Raw genomic sequence first — 18,336 nt, 5'->3', positions numbered from 1 at the left:
ACTTGACTTTCAACTCTGCACACTTAAAGCACTGGAATCACTTTATTACCACATGCAATGTTAACATCTTGCATTTATGTAGCACACCGAACATAAATCCCTCATGTGCCCAAACTATATTAGCTGATGTTTCTTCAGCCTGTGAATTGTGACAAGACTGTAAATGGTGCATAAATAGCAGTAAAAAAGAAAACTACACTGCATCACATTTGTTCCTCAGCACATCTTACAGATGAAGTACACTGAGGACAACTAAGTAAAATGTCCCAAAAACTTGGTTACTCAGGAACTCTTTCACCAGTTGCGAGAAGGGATAAGCCTTGAACACAGTGGGCATGAGACACATTGTAAGCTGGAAAATAATGAAAAAGGACTGTCAGAGCAACCATGGGGCTAATTCAGGATCAAAATGGAGATCTACTGGCAGAACAGTAAAGCTTAGTTGAGCCACTAAATAAGCCCTTTGCTGTGACAACAAAGTAGAGGATTTTGTTAAACATACGGTAAAAGTGGTGGTTTCTGAGATAGTGGAGGAGGTAAAAATAGATAAAGAGCAGACACTAGAAAGGCCACAATACTTCCAGCAGGTAAGTCCCTTAGTCCAGGTTATAGAGAGTAGCTTGAATAGAAATGGTGGCTCCAGTCTTTCAATTCATGCTAGATGTGGCACAAAAGAAATAGTATATTCTTATTAAAAAAAATAAAACTGCCAATGACAGTTTAACGTCAGGTGATGTGGAAGCTTTTAGAAGCAAATACGATATCCTGTGGCATTACACTGAAGGAGGGAGGTTGTATCCTTGGTGTACTGATCCCTTATGAACCAACAGGACAAAAACAAATTATTAGATCATTTTAATATGACTTTGTGGGAGCATGCTGTGTACAAATTGGCTGCCTCATTTAATACATTGCAGGAGGAATGACACTTCAGAGGCAGCTGTGAAGCACTTTGAGATACCCTGAGGTTGTGAAATTCTCAAGAAAATCCTTAACTTGCTTCTTTCATATTTTGTCAGACTCGTTACTTTGCTCTTTCCAGGCATTTTCCCAATTGAATATTAAATCGATCTTAAACAACACTTAAACAGATGCTGAAGAACTTCTCGCTTCAAAGGGAATTATCCGCCAAGAATAATTTGTCAGCTGAGGCAGGAGAGACAAAAATATCAGGGAAGTTCAAAACATTGCTGGATGCTGTAATGGGAAACGTTGGATTGGATGAATTTTGATGAAACAAATGGCTTTCTTGTCTTCTCTTGTGCTTTTGTCTACTTTCTGAGCTTTTCTCCTGAGTTACCCCCAGTGGCCTGGATTACTTTTCCCTTTGGTTTTTAAACAAATCGCTGTGCAGCAGCAACTCAGCACGGAGATCATCAATTCATCAGAATCACCCAGCTCTAGGTGACCTTCGCTCACAAGCCATTGAATTTCAGCACTTTCATTTTCCACAAGAGATGCTGCCTGACTGACTCTGGCCTTTGCATAAAAGACTGCTTTGCCCCATTCACACAGAAAACATCCACCTCCAAACAGCCTCTCTGCTTTTGTCGAGTCAGCTGCCAGAGTGGTTAGCAATGTTTTAAATGGTCATCGTGGTTGTGGGTACGTTCGCTGAGCTGGGAAGTTGATTTGCAGATGTTTCGTCCCCTGTCTAGGTGACATCTTCAGTGCTTTGGAGCCTCCTGTGAAACACTGCTGTACTGCATCTTCTGGAATTTATTTTGTTTCATTCCCACGGCTTCCTGCTGTTCATTGTAGTGGCTGGTATATTGGGTCTAGGTCCATGTGCTTGGTGATGGAGTCTGGGGCTGAGTGTCATGCTTCATGCCACAGACTCCACCAACAAGCACATGTACTTGGACCCAATATCCCGGCCACTACAACAAATAACCGGAGCCGGCAAACAGAAGCAGAAATGGGACCAAATAAATTCTGGAAGACAGTACAGTAGCGCTTCACAGGAGGCTCCAAACCACTGAAGATGCCACTGAGACAAAAGACAGAACATCTGTAAATCAAATTCCCATCTCAGCGAACATACCCATAACCATGACAACCAACACCTCAGCTCTAGATAGAGTCAGAGATGTACAGCACAGAAACAAACCCTTCGGTCCAACCTGTCCATGCAGACCAGATATCCCAACCCAATCGAGTCCCACCTGCCAGCACCTGGCCCATATCCCTCCAAACCCTTCCTATTCATATACTCACCCAGGTGCCTTTTAAATATTGCAATTGTACCAGCCTCGACCAGCTCATTCCATGCACGTACCACCAGGTGTGTGAAAAAGTTACCCCTTAGGTCTCTTTTATATCTTTCTCCTTGGCACCCTAAATCTATGCTCTTTCGTTCTGGACTCCACCACCCTAGGGAAAAGACTTTGTCTATTTATCCTACCCATGCCCCTCATGATTTTACAAATCTCTCCAAGCTCAGCCTCCGACGCTCTAGGGAAAACAGCCCCAGCCTATTCAACCTCCAACCCTGGCAACATTCTTGTAAATCTTTTCTGAATCCTTTCAAGTTTCACAACATCTTTCCGATAGGAAGCAGACCAGAATCGCAAGCAATATTCCAAAGATGACCTAACCAATGTCCTGCAGAGCCACAACGTGACTCCCCAACTCCTGTACTCAATACCACAAAGCATACCAAACACCTCCTTGACTATCCTATCTACCTGTGACTCCACAGTGAAGAAGTTATGAACCTGCACTCCACAGCTCTATTGTTCAGCCACACTCCCTAGGACCTTATCAATCAGTGTATAAGTCCTGCTAAAATTTGCTTTTCCATTTTGAGTGGGAGTGTAAGGTTCTGCCCTTACACTCAGAGGGTCAGTGTGGACTTGTTGGGCTGAAGAGCCTGTTTTCACACTGTAAGTAATCTAATCTAATCCCCAAATCAGAATTGTAAAGGTTCAGTTTAAAGCCAATTACTTTGGGCAGAACCTTACACTCCCACTCAAAATGGAACGAGAATCCAAGAATATTTGAGAAGTTAGATTGATGGGAAACCGGATTAAAACATGAATCAAGTTAAGCTGATTTGTCAGCACTTGTCCTGCGTTGACATAGCGCTAACGGCGGTGTGGGGGGGGGGGGGGGGTTTGTCACAGTTGCTTAGGCAGTAACCTGGCAGAGTGAATTGTTCATCTGTTGTAGAAACCTGTCCAAGTTTCATCCCAATGAAATCAAATTGAGCATAGGAACCAAGCAGGGAAAGCCATTCAACCCTATCTGATTATGGACCAGTTTCCCTGTCAAATCCACTCACCCTCTTAAGATCCATAATCCATGCATACCTTCCTGCAAATTAAATCCATCAGGGTTTTAAAAAAAAATTCAAGTATTCCAGCAGCCAGAGACTGTGTGGGGGAGTGGTCCAAATTTCCTCTACTCACATGTGGATAAAATACTTCTGGATTTCATACCTTCATATCCTAGCTTTAATTTTTATGATTGCACGTACTTGTGGATTCTTCACCAGAAGAAATAGCATTTTCCAACTCTATTGAATTCCTTTATTGTAAAGATCTCACACTTGTTCAACCCCCAGCCTTTTAAACTCAAGTGTATACAAACTAGGATTGAACAATCTATCCCCATAACAGAATCACAGAACCTCTGAGGTGAGGAAGGAGGCCATTTGGCCCATCAAATCCATACGGATCCACCAAAGAGCAACTCAATCAGACTCACCCCATTCCTGTAACCCTGCATTTCCCATGGCTAATCCACCTAGACACCGTGGGGCAATTTAGCATGGTCTATCCATCCAGCTTGCACATCAGTAGGCCCTGAGGAAATCAGAGCACCCAGACATGGAGAGAATGAGCAAATTCCAATTGGACACAGTCACCCAAGGTTGGAATTGAACCGAGGTCCCCGGCGCAACAAGCAGCAGCATTGTGTCACCGTGCCACTGTGCCACTGTCACCTTTAAGCCCTGATTACACACTGGTTAATCCATGCTGTACACCCTACAAGTTCAGTATATCTTTGCTGAGGAAAGGGTCTGAAAGTCAACAGAGTGCTATGGATGGGAATTCACCAGAGTGTTGTATAACAGAATTACCCTGTCCTTGCCTTTGTATTTCAATCCTGTGAATTATACAAGACCAACATCACGTTAGACTTGGAATACTTTTTGCAGTTCTGCCCAAGGTCACTCAAATCCTCGGCACCTCTAGTTCCTGACCTAATGTTCAGAAAATATTCTGAATCACCTTGCTTTCCACTCATTTAATTGCACATGTCACTGTTCTGTCCAATCACTTAAACTACCTAGAATCCTTTGTAACATGCTGCTCAAAGTGCACCATCATTCCTCCAATCTAAATGTAATTTACAAACTCAAATATGCATCTAAGTTAGTGATATAGAAACTTAAAACACCAATTTAGATGCTTGAGAACACTCGTCACATCCTGTCCACATGGGAAGGTTCCTTTACCTCAACCGATTATCGCTTACTTTCCAAGTAATTACCATTTTATGACATGGTTAAAAAAACTTTATTAATAATATCCAAATTTGTGTCTTCTGGAAAGCAATACAGGTAGCATCAACACACCACCAAAGGGTAGGGTAGTGAGTCCGGGTGGGATGCCCTTCGGACTTTCAATGTGGACTCAATAGGCTGAATGGGCTGCTTCCACATTGTAGGGATTTCTATGAATCTATGTTGAAAATTGGGTCAGAGGATACTGTAATGTGCTCCTGTCCAGCTGCAGTCTTAACCCTATTTCCTCAGCAGTAAATATCACAAGGCAAAAATAGTAGGCTCACCATCACCTCAGTTACTGACGGTAGGCTAGGCTCAACCAAGGATACTTTAACTCAACTATTATCAAATCATTCTATTTATTTTGAACAAAGTTTCCTCTGGAAAAATGGCCACAGTTCAAAGAGAGAATAACGGTTAATTTAGGAACAATTCCAAGTCAGTGATCCTATGAAGTGCCTCAGACCTTGTAAACCACAATAGAGTCTATCAGCATCGTTTCAACTCAGACATCATGTACACATACACATTAGGAGCAGAAGTAGACCAATTGGCCCTTTAAGCCTGATCTGCCATTCAGTAGAATTTTGGCTGATCTGTGTTACCAATTCCATAACCTCCTCTATCCCCATTCAACCTAAACTTGCCTAAGTATCTCTGCCAAACTTAAAACATGTTCAGTGCTGCTATCTCCACTACCTACTTATGCAGAGTTCCAAAGTTTCACAATTCTGAGAGAAAGATTTCCCTCAGTTCTGTTCTAATGGAGCATCACCTAATTCTAAAACATTGTCCCCTAGTCAGGACTCATTCACAAGAGGAAACATCCATTCCACATCCATTTTGTCAGGAATATTCAGAATCTAACATGTCAAGATTAGAATGGTGCAGGAAAAGAACAGCAGGTCAGGCAGCATCCAAGGAGCAGGGAAATCAACGTTTCGGGCAAAAGCCCTTCATATTCCTGATGGAGGGCTTTTGCCTGAAAATGTCGATTTTCCTTCTCCTCAGATGCTGCCCGACCTGCTGTGCTTTTCCAGCACCACTCTAATCTTGACTCTGATCTCCTCACTGTCGCCTAAGATCTAACATGTCAGTCAAATCTCCCCTCACGATTCTGAACTCTAGTGAAAACAAGTCCAGCCTGTCTGCTTTTTGCTCATAGCAGAATCCACTCATTCAAGACACCAATTCAGGAAACCATCTCTGACCTGCCTCCAATATATTTACATCCTTCCAGAAATATGGAGACAAAAACTGCACGCAGTATGAGGTGTAGTCTCACCAATGTGCAAAACTGAAGCATAACATTGTTACTTTTATGTCCAGTTCTTCTTGTAATAAAGGGTAACATACCATCAGAGTTCCCGATTTCCAGCATTTTCTGACTAATGCACTAAAACATCAAAATCTCTCAACATTTCAGAATTCTGCAGTCCCTGTCCTTTAATACTCTCCTTTTTTTCAGTCTTCCTGCCAAAATGAACAACTTCACATCTTCCTACATTATACTCTGTCAAATCTTTGTCCAGTCATTCAATCTATAGTTGGGGTGCCAGAAAGATTAGTGCCAAGTCCTCATCTATTTATGATTCATATCAAGAACTTGGATGAGGGAGTGGGATATACGGGGCTGCGGGCCATCTCCAGTTGTGGTTGGAGAACATGATAACCCATTGCTCTGTCACGTTGGGACAGACAGGCACAGATTAGTAACCCTCTGCAGTCCATTTGCTTCAATGGGTGTGGATAGCAAGTGGACAGAAACCACCCTGCAATATTTCCTTCAGGGTCAATTAGTCGTCATTCTTGGCCTCGTTAACCTAATCCTGCTCACGCCAGTTCACCTCCAGAGGTGACAGAATGAATTTGAAGTAGGAATGGAGATTCTTGTAGATGTAGAGGCCAGAGCTTTGGTGTCCATTCTCCAGACAAACAAATACGGAGACAGCACAACGCTTTGATTGCCAAAAACGAATCGTGTCTATTCTCCACGATAGAGACACAGACCACATGCCAGAAACCATTCTGAACATGCTGCTACCACAAACTATTGTTAACAGCTTCTTTCAGAACTGACCATGGCATAAATATTCCTGGAGACATGCAAGCTCAGACTCATCAGCTAGACTGTGCCATCGCTAGATATGACTCTGAACAGTATTCTCACCGTATGCAGTTCCTACTGCCCTGACTCTGACAGATCTGGTTCTTGAAGTAGGGCCAATCACAGCACTGGAGCGTACCTAAGCACAAAGCATGAAATATATTCCAGGGGAACAAGGGCGATTGGATTAGTGGAAAGTGCTAGCTGGAAGGCAGACAAGAATGGAAGCAGTCACAATCAGCTGCAAGAGCTCTTTAATGATCGAGTTCCTGCACAACAACCTAAGTTGCAGTGTACAAAGCCTCCTCAGTGAGGGAATGTAAAATCAGGGGCCTGGTCACGTGAAATAAAGAGGGATGCCAGTGGCCAAAGACAAAGGTCAGAAAATATTTTGTCGTAAAAAGTCAACATTACAGCACTTACGATCCGCAGTGAACGTGAACGCTTCCAGGTTAATTCAAAAGGGCAGAATTAATAGATTAATGGTGGGTAGAAACGTTAGCTTTCTCCATTCGTTTGGTTACAATTGACATCAGGAATGTGGGCCAGTGCACTTGTACTGAATCACTTCAATCAGCTCAGCATTTTAGCCTTCAATGTACTTAGTACCATATTATTATATATTGCACAGAAAGCTAATGCAGCTTTTAAAAATGGACTTGAATCATACAAGATGGCTGCCTTAAATCACAACACTGCTCTTGTTGATTTAATTCAGCCAAAAGCAGGCAGACTGCTCTTTTACTTTAAGAGTTGAACACAAAAGATTATGAAGTAATGTGGAGACTCAGAAGTGATCAATAGGAGACTGGAAGGGTGTGGCAGTGAATTCCAGTCTAAATGACACTGCTTTGTGCAGCAATGATTTCAAAGTTAAAACCAGCAACCATTTTGACTGGCTGTGATTGAAAACTGGCTGAAAGAGCCTTTGATTGTGTGGAGCTCTCAGGAGGCTGCGTGATGACAGCTCCATCCACCAGCTCCAGCTGGAGTATCCATGGCAGTACGCGAGAGCTGGATTTTGCTCCGATACCAGGAGCTGCAGAGAAGAATGCTGTCCAGAAATCATCTCTCTCTTCTCTTGAGTCCAAACCAACGACTGTTTTGTCAGCAGAACCAGTAACGAGAAAAAACCTTTCCTGGCTCCAAAAACTGCTCCACCAACTGAGTCTAATAAAAGAAACCTTGGAGAATTCAACAACAGAAGCCATCACAGCTGCTGAAATCTAAATCCATGTTTTCACTTCAAGTACCACGATTGCAAATGATCTTACAGACAGATCTTACTTTCATAAGTAACTTTCTTTAACTTTGTGTCTGAATTTCAGCTCAGAACTTACTATTTTTTTTAAACTTTCAGCAATAGCTGTGCAATAAAGTTAACTTTTACCTTATTTAAAGCACAAAACTGTTGTTTTATTTCTTAAATTGAAATACTTCAAAACGAAAAGCAATTAAACCAACAGTAAAAAATCTGCAGTTCATGGACTCCTCTGGAGGACATGTCTGGTTGTGACAGGATGAAGCTCATATTAACACCAGACCATGCCCCTGCGAGACTACCTACATGTGAAGCATAACAGTGGTCATGCTTCATAAAGCATTTTCCAAAGTGACCACATTTTAACTTACCATGACCTTTGCAAAGGCAATTAGGGAAAAGCTAAAAATGTTGGATCTTGCCTGCAATGCCCAGATCCCTCGAGTGTACAAAGAAAATTCTTGAGGTTAACATTCTCTGCAGATGCCAGCAAAAACAAAACAGTAATAAAGCAGCATGGTAACATTTAGTAAGTTAAAGTTCACATATTATAAATCAACATAGAATACTACATCATCGCATAAAGAAAAATCTGTACTTGAAAAGTTTTATTATCTTACGCACTGACATCAGTTTCAGTCAAACTCTCTACATTCCCTGGTGACAAAAGACTCCGTGAAACATCATCCAGCCCAACACATCGTAATCAGTCCATCTTCCCACCACCACACTGACTCTCTCTCCAGCCCCATTCCCGTAGCAGCCCCACTCCCTGAACCCCTCACTCATTCTGCATGCCATTTCCCACTTAGTCATTTAGCATCCCCTTGTTCCCACTATCAACTCTCCATCATAGCACCAGCTCCCTTCACTGCCCACTGAATACTGGAACTCCACCAAGTGACCTGCAGTACCCTCCAAATGAATGAGCTCAGGACAGCTCCTTTAACCTGCGCCTGGTCTCAATATTGAGTGATTTTCCAGATGTCAAGACCCTCTCCTCTTGGAGAGGGTTGTGTTGCAGGTACCAGCAGGTGAGAGCCATTAAAAAAAAATTAAGGATAGAATCCCATTATCCAAAAGTCAGAATTCCACCATGGGGTGGGGGAAGTTTCACATCCTCAGATAAAAATAAGCAAGGCTTACCACATTTCACACACTGTATACAATCGATCAACTTATCAGACAACTGCTCAACTCAATAAAAAGGGTATTTGACATTAATTGTCTGATAAACTGCAGGAGTGGAGGTCTTGTGTTGGAGTGGGAACAACCCTGCCTCTGAGTTCAATTTCCTATTCCATTGCTTGATGGTCAAGGAAGGAGTTTTCGCAATGCAACCCCCCCCCCCCGCCAAAACAGGTTGAGTGATGTCAGAGGCGGGTTCTCTTTCAGAGAGATGAAAGAGCATGGAATGCAGTGCCAGCAGCAGTTGTGGAAGCAAGTTCATTGGGGACATTTAAGAGACTATTGGACATGCATACGGTCACAGAAATTTGAGGGTGCATATATGAGGATCAGTGGTCAGCACAACATTGTGGGCTGAAGGGCCTGTTCTGTGCTGTACTGTTCTATATTCTATCAATCTGCAACTCCTTTTAACCAGGAGTCTCCTGAACACCCACGAGAAGGAAAGAAACCTGGAGCCTCACACATCACAATCCATAACTCCGGACTACAACATACACGTCAAAGTTAATATTTCCTCAGCAATGTGAACTCTTATGGGGATGACACAGATGATTGGGTGCCTGACGTAGGTTAGGTTGGTGCCAAGGATATAGGATTTGGGCTAAGGCGAATTCAAGCTGCCTCCTTGTCTGACCTCCTGTGGAACTACTGCCTTTTGGCAGAGAACTAAACAAGAAGCAGAGCAAATATAAAGTGAAAATAACAGTTTGTATACCCGACAAAGGGTGGTCTCAGCTTTAACACCAGTTTGGTTGTACGTACCATATCAGGTTTCAGCTGGAACACCAGTGGGATAGAATACAGCAGCGAGTACACCGTAGTTACTACTGAAGATGTCCAGGACTGACAGACCTCACGGCTTCGAGGAATCCGGTGAATAGTATGCTGAAAGACAAATGGGAGTTGGAAGTCATGCTAAGGAAGATTTTTAGCAGAAGGTATTACCAGGTCCTGCCAGACAAGGCTGAACACAATTTACTTCAGTTACTCGGATAAGATTTGCGCGAATTCCTGAAACGGACCAGAACGTAGTACTTTCTGGAACATTTTTAACCAATAACATTATCCCTCTCTCTCCTCAACAACATTTAGCAGATCCCTTCAGAGAGCTTGCTCCAATTTTTCCTTGTTTTCAGTTTCATATGCATCTTCAAAGCTTAGTTCATACTTTTCAGAACCTCAAGATGCCTCAAAGCCCCTTACAGCCAATTAAATACCTGATTAGTGTAGGAACATGGTGGTCGGTTCATACACAGCAAGATTCCACAGAAGCAATGCAGGATGACAGAGTGATAAATATTAGTCAGACCATAGGGAGAACACTTCTTTGAAAATCACTGGGATCTCCTTTATCTATTTAAGAAGGTGGTACCTATTAAAAGATTTATAGGTACTGATGACATGAACATGTGACAGTGCAGGAAAATTGTACCAAGGTAGATAATCAGAACATGATCTAGAATATCAGAACAGGTTCAAGGGGCCTGTATTGTTGAGAATTCACACTCAAGATTTATGCAGTGGGTTTTGAACTAGCCTTGAGAGAGGATGCTACTGGAGAACAAGCCAAGTTAGAGCTGACACCAGACAACATATCACACAGTCTGAGACACTTACTGTGATTTGATTCAGAAATTCTAGCTTTCGATGTGCTGCTCCTTCATCAGGTGGTTAGTCCACAACCAGCTGATGAAAGAACAGCGCTCTGAAAGCTAATGCTTCCAAATAAACCTACTGGACTATAACCTAGCGTTGTGTGATTTTTAACTTTGCACAGCCCAGTCCAAAACTGGCATCTTCAAATTGTGATTTGATTCTTACTGTTGATCAGACTGCGGTTAAAATGAAAACTCCTCCCATAGCTCAGGCGTGGAGGCACTCTCCCTGACTAAGCTGAAGATCCTTTCTCTGTTTGGTAGGTAGATTTGATACCTGTGCTCTTGACTTGCTCACTCAGCTCGGAATTTATTCAATGACCCAGCATTTGCTGATCTCTTCGACACAGAATTCCAAAGATTCACAAGCCTTGGAAGAAATTCCTCATCTCAGCCTTCAATGGGAAATCTCTCACTTTTAATCTGAGCCCCATAGTCTGGATTTACTCCCAAGGGAAAACATCTTCAAGACCCCTCCGAGATCTGCTAAGATAATCTCGGTGTCTTATAAACTCCAATAAGTTTAGACCCAACCTATTTAAATATTTCCTCACATAAATAACATTCATCCTAGGTATTAGCCAAGAGAACCTCCTCTGAATTGCTTCCAAAAATATATCCCTTCTTATGCAAGGAGACCAAAAACATACACTGTACGCCAGATGCAGACCCAAGGTAATTCAGCACACCCTCACCCCGAGCTTGCTCTGCTGTGTGAAACAATCCTGGTTGATCTTAGCTCTGCTTTAACTCCATTTTCCTTCTCGCTCTCCATAATCCCGCAACATTTTATTAATTTAAAAAAAATGTCAATTTCCTTAAATTGACTCAAAATTCCTCCAACACTGTGGGAATGAATTCCACAGATTCATGACCCTTTGAGAGAAGTAATTTCTCCTCCTGGAGTCATAGAGATGTACAGCATGGAAAGAGACCCTTCGGTCCAACTTGTCCTTGCCGACCAGATATCCCAACCCAATCTAGTCCCACCTGCCAGCATCCGGTCCATATCCCTCCAAACCCTTCCTATTCATAGGCCCATTCAAATGCCTCTTGAATGTTGCAATTGTACCAGCCTCCACCACATCCTCTGGCAGCTCATTCCATACACGTATCACCCTCTGCATGAAAAAGTTGCGCCCTAGGTCTCTTTTATATCTTTCCCCTCTCACCCTAAACCTATGCCCTCTAGTTCTGGATTCCCCCACCCCAGGGAAAAGACTTTGCCTAATTATCCTATCCATGCCCCTCAATGTTGTAAACCTCTATAAGGTCACCCCTCAGCCTCCGACACTCCAGGGAAAACAGCCCCAGCCTGTTCAGCCTCTCCCTATAGCTCAAATCCTCCAACCCTGGCAACATCCTTGTAAATCTTTTCTGAACCCTTTCAAGTTTCACAACATCTTTCCAATAGGAAGGAGACCAGAATTGCAAGCAATATTCCAACAGTGGTCTAACCAATGTCCTGTACAGCCGCAACATGACCTCCCAACTCCAGTACTCAATACTCGGACCAATAAAGGAAAGCATACCAAATGCCTCCTTCACTATTTTATCTATCTGCGACTCCACTTTCAAGGAGCAATGAACCTGCACTCCAAGGTCTCTCTGTTCAGCAACACTTCCTAGGACCTTCCCATTAAGTGTATAAGTCCTGCTAAGATTTGCTTTTCCAAAATGCAGCACCTCACATTTATCTGAATTAAATTCCATCTGCCACTTCTCAGCCCATTGGCCCATCTGGTCCAGATCCTGTTGTAATCGGAGGTATCCCTCTTCGTTGTCCACTACAATTTTGGTGTCATCTGCAAACTTACTAACTGTACCTCTTATGCTCGCATCCAAATCATTTATGTAAACGACAAAAAGTAGAGGGCCCAGCACTGATCCTCGTGGCACTCCACTGGTCACAGGCCTCCAGTCTGAAAAACAACCCTCCACCACCACCCTCTGTCTTCTACCTTTGAGCCAGTTCTGTATCCAAATGGCTAGTTCTCCCTGTATTCCATAAGATCTAACATCGCTAATCAGTCTCCCATAGGGAACCTTATCGAACGCCTTACTGAAGTCCATATAGATCACATCTACTGCTCTGCCCTCATCAATCTTCTTTGTTACTTCATCAAAAAACTCAATCAAGTTTATGAGACATGATTTTCCACGCACAAAGCCATGTTGACTATCCTGAATCAGACCTTGTCTTTTCAAATACATGTACGTCCCTTCCCGCCAGATTCCTTCCAACAACTTGCCCACCACCGAGGTCAGGCTCACTGGTCCAAAGTTCCCTGGCTTGTCCTTAGCACCCTTCTTAAACAGTGGCACAACGTTTGCCAACCTCCAATCTTCCAGCATCTCACCTGTGACTATTGATGATACACAATATCTCAGCAAGAGGCACAGCAATCACTTCTCTAGCTTCCCACAGAGTTCACGGGTACACCTGATCAGGTCCCGGGATTTATCCACCTTTAACCGTTTCAAGACATCTAGCACTTCCTCCTCTGTCATCTGGACATTTTGCAAGATGTCACCATCTATTTCCCTACAGTCTATATCTTCCATATCCTTTTCCACAATAAATACTGATGCAAAATATTCATTTAGTATCTCCCCCATTTTCTGAGGCTCCACACAAAGGCCATCTTGCTGATCTTTGAGGGGCCCTATTCTCTCCCTAGTTACTCTTTTGTCCTTTAAAAACCCTTTGAATTCTCCTTAATTCTATTTGCCAAAGCTATCTCATGTCCCCGTTTTGCTCTCCTGATTTTCCTCTTAAGTATACTCCTACTTTCGTTGTACTGTAAGGATTCACTTGATCTATCCTGACTGTACCTGACATATACTTCCTTCCTTTTCTTAACCAAACCCTCAATTTATTTAGTCATTCAGCATTCCCTATACCTACCAGCCTTCCCTTTCACCCTGACAGGAATATACTTTCTATGGATTCTTGCTATCTCATTTCTGAAGGCTTCCCATTTTCCAGTTGTCCCTTTACCTGCTTACATCTGCTTCCAATCAACTTTTGAAAGTTCTTGCCTAATACGGTCAAAATTGGCCTTTCTCCAATTTAGAACTTCAACTTTTAGATCTGGTCTATCCTTTTCCATCACTATTTTAAAACGAATAGAATTATGGTCACTGGCCCCAAAGTGCTCCCCCACTGACACCTCAGCCATCTCGGATTTAAATCTGCTCCCCCTCACCCTAAAGCTATAACCTCTCGTTCTAGATTGCTCCACAACAGAAAATATCATTTTTATGTTGATTTTCCTTTTATATTCCAACATTCCACCTTCCATACAAGCATACAAGATGTACAAGTGGGCGGCACGGTGGCACAGTGGTTAGCACTGCTGCCTCACAGCGCCTGAGACCCGGGTTCAATTCCCTACTCAGGCAACTGACTGTGTGGAGTTTGCACATTCTCCCCGTGTCTGCGTGGGTTTCCTCCGGGTGCTCCGGTTTCCTCCCACAGTCCAAAGATGTGCGGGTCAGGTGAATTGGCCATGCTAAATTGCCTGTAGTGTTAGGTAAGGGGTAAATGTAGGGGTATGGGTGGGTTGCGCTTCGGCGGGTCGGTGTGGACTTGTTGGGCCGAAGGGCCTGTTTCCACACTAAGTCTAATCTAAAAAAAATCCAGCTCCCTCCATACCATACCATTCTGCAGTATCAATCCTTTTAGACAATCTTAAAGATCACACAACACCAAGTTATAGTCCAACAGGTTTATTTGGAAGCACTAGCTTTTGGGGTACTGCTCCATCTCCAGGTAGCTACCTAAAGCTAGTGCTTCCAAATAAACCTGTTGGACTATAACCTGGTGTGTGATTTTTAAGATTGTCTAAAAGGATTGATACTGTAAAAGTGTATGGTATGGAGGGAGCTGGAAATGCTTGTGGTGGTGTTATGAGATTTTCAACTTTGTACACTCAGTCCAACATCAGCACCACTAAACTTTTAGACAATGTTCTGCTTTTCTACTCTTCCTACCAAAGTGGAAATCTAGCATTTTCCTACATTATACTGCAACTGCAAAATTTCCACATACTGACAACCTTTCCACATCGTTGTGGAGACATTTTGTGTCCTCTTTTGCTTTCCTTGCTGTTTTTGCCTCAGCAGCAAATGGGGCTTCAATGCATCTGTCCCTTCATCGAAGTCATTGATGTAAATTGTAAGTAATTGAGGCCCCAGCACAGGGCTCTGTGGCACTCCCCCACCCCACCCACCCAGTTGTAGTTTATTACCTGTTAACTAGCTGCTCTTTTGTCAACTGCTGATCTCAGTTCCAGTTTGAGAAGTGTGTGTGTGTGTCTCTGTCAGATAAAGGATTTAGCTGTGATGCTCCCTCAATGGTCAAAGAACTGGTTGCAAACTTTTGACTGAAAGAGAATGCGCATTGGGGTGAGTATAATGCTCGCTGCCATGTTACCCCGATATCCTGCTCCAACATGAATCAACAAAGAGGAGGGAGATGAATATTACCAGAGATTCATATAGTCTTATCCCACACGAAGTGCTTCCAAAAAGAAAGAACAGTAATATGAGGAGGATAAAATACAGACTTTCAGGTTTCATCACTTAGCAAAGTCATGGTTAATGTTTGTTCAGCATGACGTTGCCAACTTGGCATCTCCCTGGTGATTTTATCACCCACCTCCAGCCATGAGTCAGCATTTCTATCCTTGTAGTGCACTGCCTTCCCACATTAATGGAAAGTAAAATGACCCATGATCCAATTGGATGATGCTCAATTGTTGGTCAACCAACTTTTTTCTCCACAGCAACCCCTATTTTCATATTTGGTGAGGAGAAACATTCAAAAGAAAATTATATGTTAAAAAAGTCATTTTTAAAGTCCCTGTGATTTTTCTCCAATAGTGTCTTGGAGATTGACCTTCAACGTTCGAGATTCCAGGCCAACCTTGGAGGGCTAGAAAAGTTACCCCATCTCCAGTTTCTAGCCCGTTACCCACCTCTCTCATTTCTTCCACCTCCCCTCACCTACTTCAATCACCCACCACCAACTCACCCTCACCGCCCCTCACCTTATCTATATGTTTGAGAGATGGCGTACAAATAATAATGTTGCAAGGCATAACGTTGACTTTTAAATACAGGACAATAAGGGGAGGCAATGGTCAAGTGGTATTATTGCTAGACTGTTAATCCAAAGACTGTGATAATGTTCTGGGGACCAGTGGTGGGATTTGAATTCAATAAATATCTGGAATTAAGAATCTAACGATAACCATGAATCCACTGTCAATTGTTGGAAAAACCCATCTGGTTCACTAATGTCCTTCAGGGAAGGAAATTGCCATCCTTACCTGGTCTGGTCTACACATGACTCCAGACACAGCAATGTGGTTGATACTTAACTGCCCTCTAGGTAATAAATGCACCCTCGCCAGTGAGACCCTCATCCCGCAAATGTACAAAACAAATGTTAACCACATCATGGCTTTTCTTTTACCTTGGTGCCCTTGTTTAATACATACTAGTGAGATAATCACTTGTGGTTATTCATTAAAGACGTTACAGAACTGGATGTGGGGAAGGGGGCAGCCTAATGCTTATTCCCAACTTGGAAAGTCCATTCTCAACACATTAGACGTGAGAGAGACAATCGGATTAACGAAACTGTGCAGCACAGTTGATTCCCTTTAGCAGTTATTCAAATATAATGCTGTTTCTTACATTACATTTAATTGTTCTGATAATTTACTCATGCTGTGAATCTGAAGAGTTTTGCAACCTTGGACTCTCACAAGACATGGGTGTTTAATCGAATCCCTACAATGTGGAAGCAGGCTACTCAGCCCACCAAATCCAAACTGGCCTCACAAAGAGGATCCCATCAGCCCCCCACCCTATCCCTGTAACCCTGCATATTCCATGGCCAGTTTACCTGTACATCGCTGGACACAATTTAGCACGGCTAATCCATCCGACCTGCAGATCTTTGGACAGTGGGAGGAAACCGGAGCACCACAGGTAACCCACATAGACATGGAGAATGTGAAAACTCCACACAGACAGGTCCCTGGCACAGGGAGACAGCAGTGCTAACCACACAGTCAAGGATACCATTCCTCTGAATCTTAGCTCGAGATACAAAGCACTCAGTAATTAGAACTACCAGAGGCATGGACATTGGGATATAGTATAATTGACCCCAGTGATTCTTGATCTCGCTGGAATTAGCTGAAAATAATTGGCTAACAGATTGCCTCATTCACCCTGTAAACTTATGCACTGATAGACCGCAAAAACGTTGAGTGGGCACAGCAGCAAACATTTAATTTACCACTAGTACAGTACTGTAAAGTCATTTTGATGTAGAAGATGATGTTTTTGAAGTAACTGTTAAAACTTGGATTACACATCCCCGATCAAGGCCTTTGCATGAGCAAGGCATTTCCTTCACAGAACTACAGTGGTCACCAGTCACTACCGTCGCTCAGCAACACCAACATGCGCTCACAATCCACTTAGATGTTCTCTCTTCCCCTTAACCCAAGCTGCTACAAAACAAAGACAGGTATATATAATTTGCCAATCAAAATAGACATTAATGTCACTAGGAATAAATTGAACAAAAACAGAGTGCTAACAACCTGGTGGCCTGTGTTGAACAGTTCCATATCTCCCAACACGCTGAGCAATTCAAAACTGCACTCAATGAACACCATATCCCTGTCCAGAACAGAGGACATGGGCTCATTTCCCTGTAGTGACCTCAGGAGACTGCGCTCCTGGCAATGGCTAGGAATGATTTTATCCCAGTGATTTGCATCGTGTATCAGTTTTCCACTCACTGTGTGCTGCTGGGGAAATCCAGTTCTCTTCAGATGTTGCAGCAGTCTGAGTAGTGAGTTTTGCTAAAGGCAGCTCCTGAAGACTCTGCTATAACATTGTACCATTCAAGAGATTAAATCTGATTGATGTGTGCAGGCAGCACACATGGAACTCTGTCATTACATTGTAATGTTTGCTTTAGAACTTTGAACATGTTTCACTATTTTAAACAAATCAAGCTGTACAGTTAATCAATGCCTGAAGAGTGATTGATTCTTAGACTAACATCATCAACACGATGCAGTGCCAGCAGTGGCCATTGTTAGCTGTTCCAAAGTTTTGAAACAACAATGTCAAGGGCCTATTTTTGAGAGACTGTTTAAACTCAATGCTGAAAGCAGAATTGGTTTGGACTACAGAAAAGCTGCTTTAGAAGCTAAAATGAAGCAGTCAGACAGGAAAAACATTTTGGGGCCTGAAAATACATTTACTAAAACAAAATGGAAATTTTTAAAAAGAGACAGAAAATCCCTTGGTAGCCATTTTGAGAAGAGCAAAAAGCACAAATCCTCCATGTTGTTTTAAGTTATGGAGAAATTACAGACATTCCTCTGTTTTTTTAAATTAGCCAGAGGAGAGTAAAAGCTTTGAAAATGGCTTAGGAAAGGATTCATAAGCCTGACTGCAACAACTCTGCTGTACTTGATCAGGTCTCGAGAGCTTCATTCCAGCAACATTTCTGCAGTGAAGACGTCTCTGCTTCTGAACAATTTTAAAACACAGCAGGCTCTGTTTTCCCAAG

The 18,336-nt window shown here is 42.7% G+C and overlaps 1 protein-coding gene across 1 annotated transcript in view; it reads right to left on the bottom strand.

The window, feature by feature from the left end:
• The window catches only part of alg14 (ALG14 UDP-N-acetylglucosaminyltransferase subunit), a 101,786-nt gene that overhangs the window by 53,907 nt on the left and 29,543 nt on the right, over positions 1 to 18,336 (bottom strand). Inside the window, exon 3 of the mRNA XM_060829950.1 lies at positions 9,835 to 9,957. Coding sequence (XP_060685933.1) covers positions 9,835 to 9,957 — 123 coding nt within the window. The remainder of the gene's footprint in view (positions 1 to 9,834; positions 9,958 to 18,336) is intronic.

The sequence above is a fragment of the Hemiscyllium ocellatum genome, chromosome 9, assembly GCF_020745735.1.
Source record: "Hemiscyllium ocellatum isolate sHemOce1 chromosome 9, sHemOce1.pat.X.cur, whole genome shotgun sequence".
NCBI lineage: Eukaryota > Metazoa > Chordata > Chondrichthyes > Orectolobiformes > Hemiscylliidae > Hemiscyllium > Hemiscyllium ocellatum.
The sequence above is the reverse complement of the archived record's forward strand: the minus strand, read 5'-3'. Positions and strand labels throughout refer to the sequence as shown.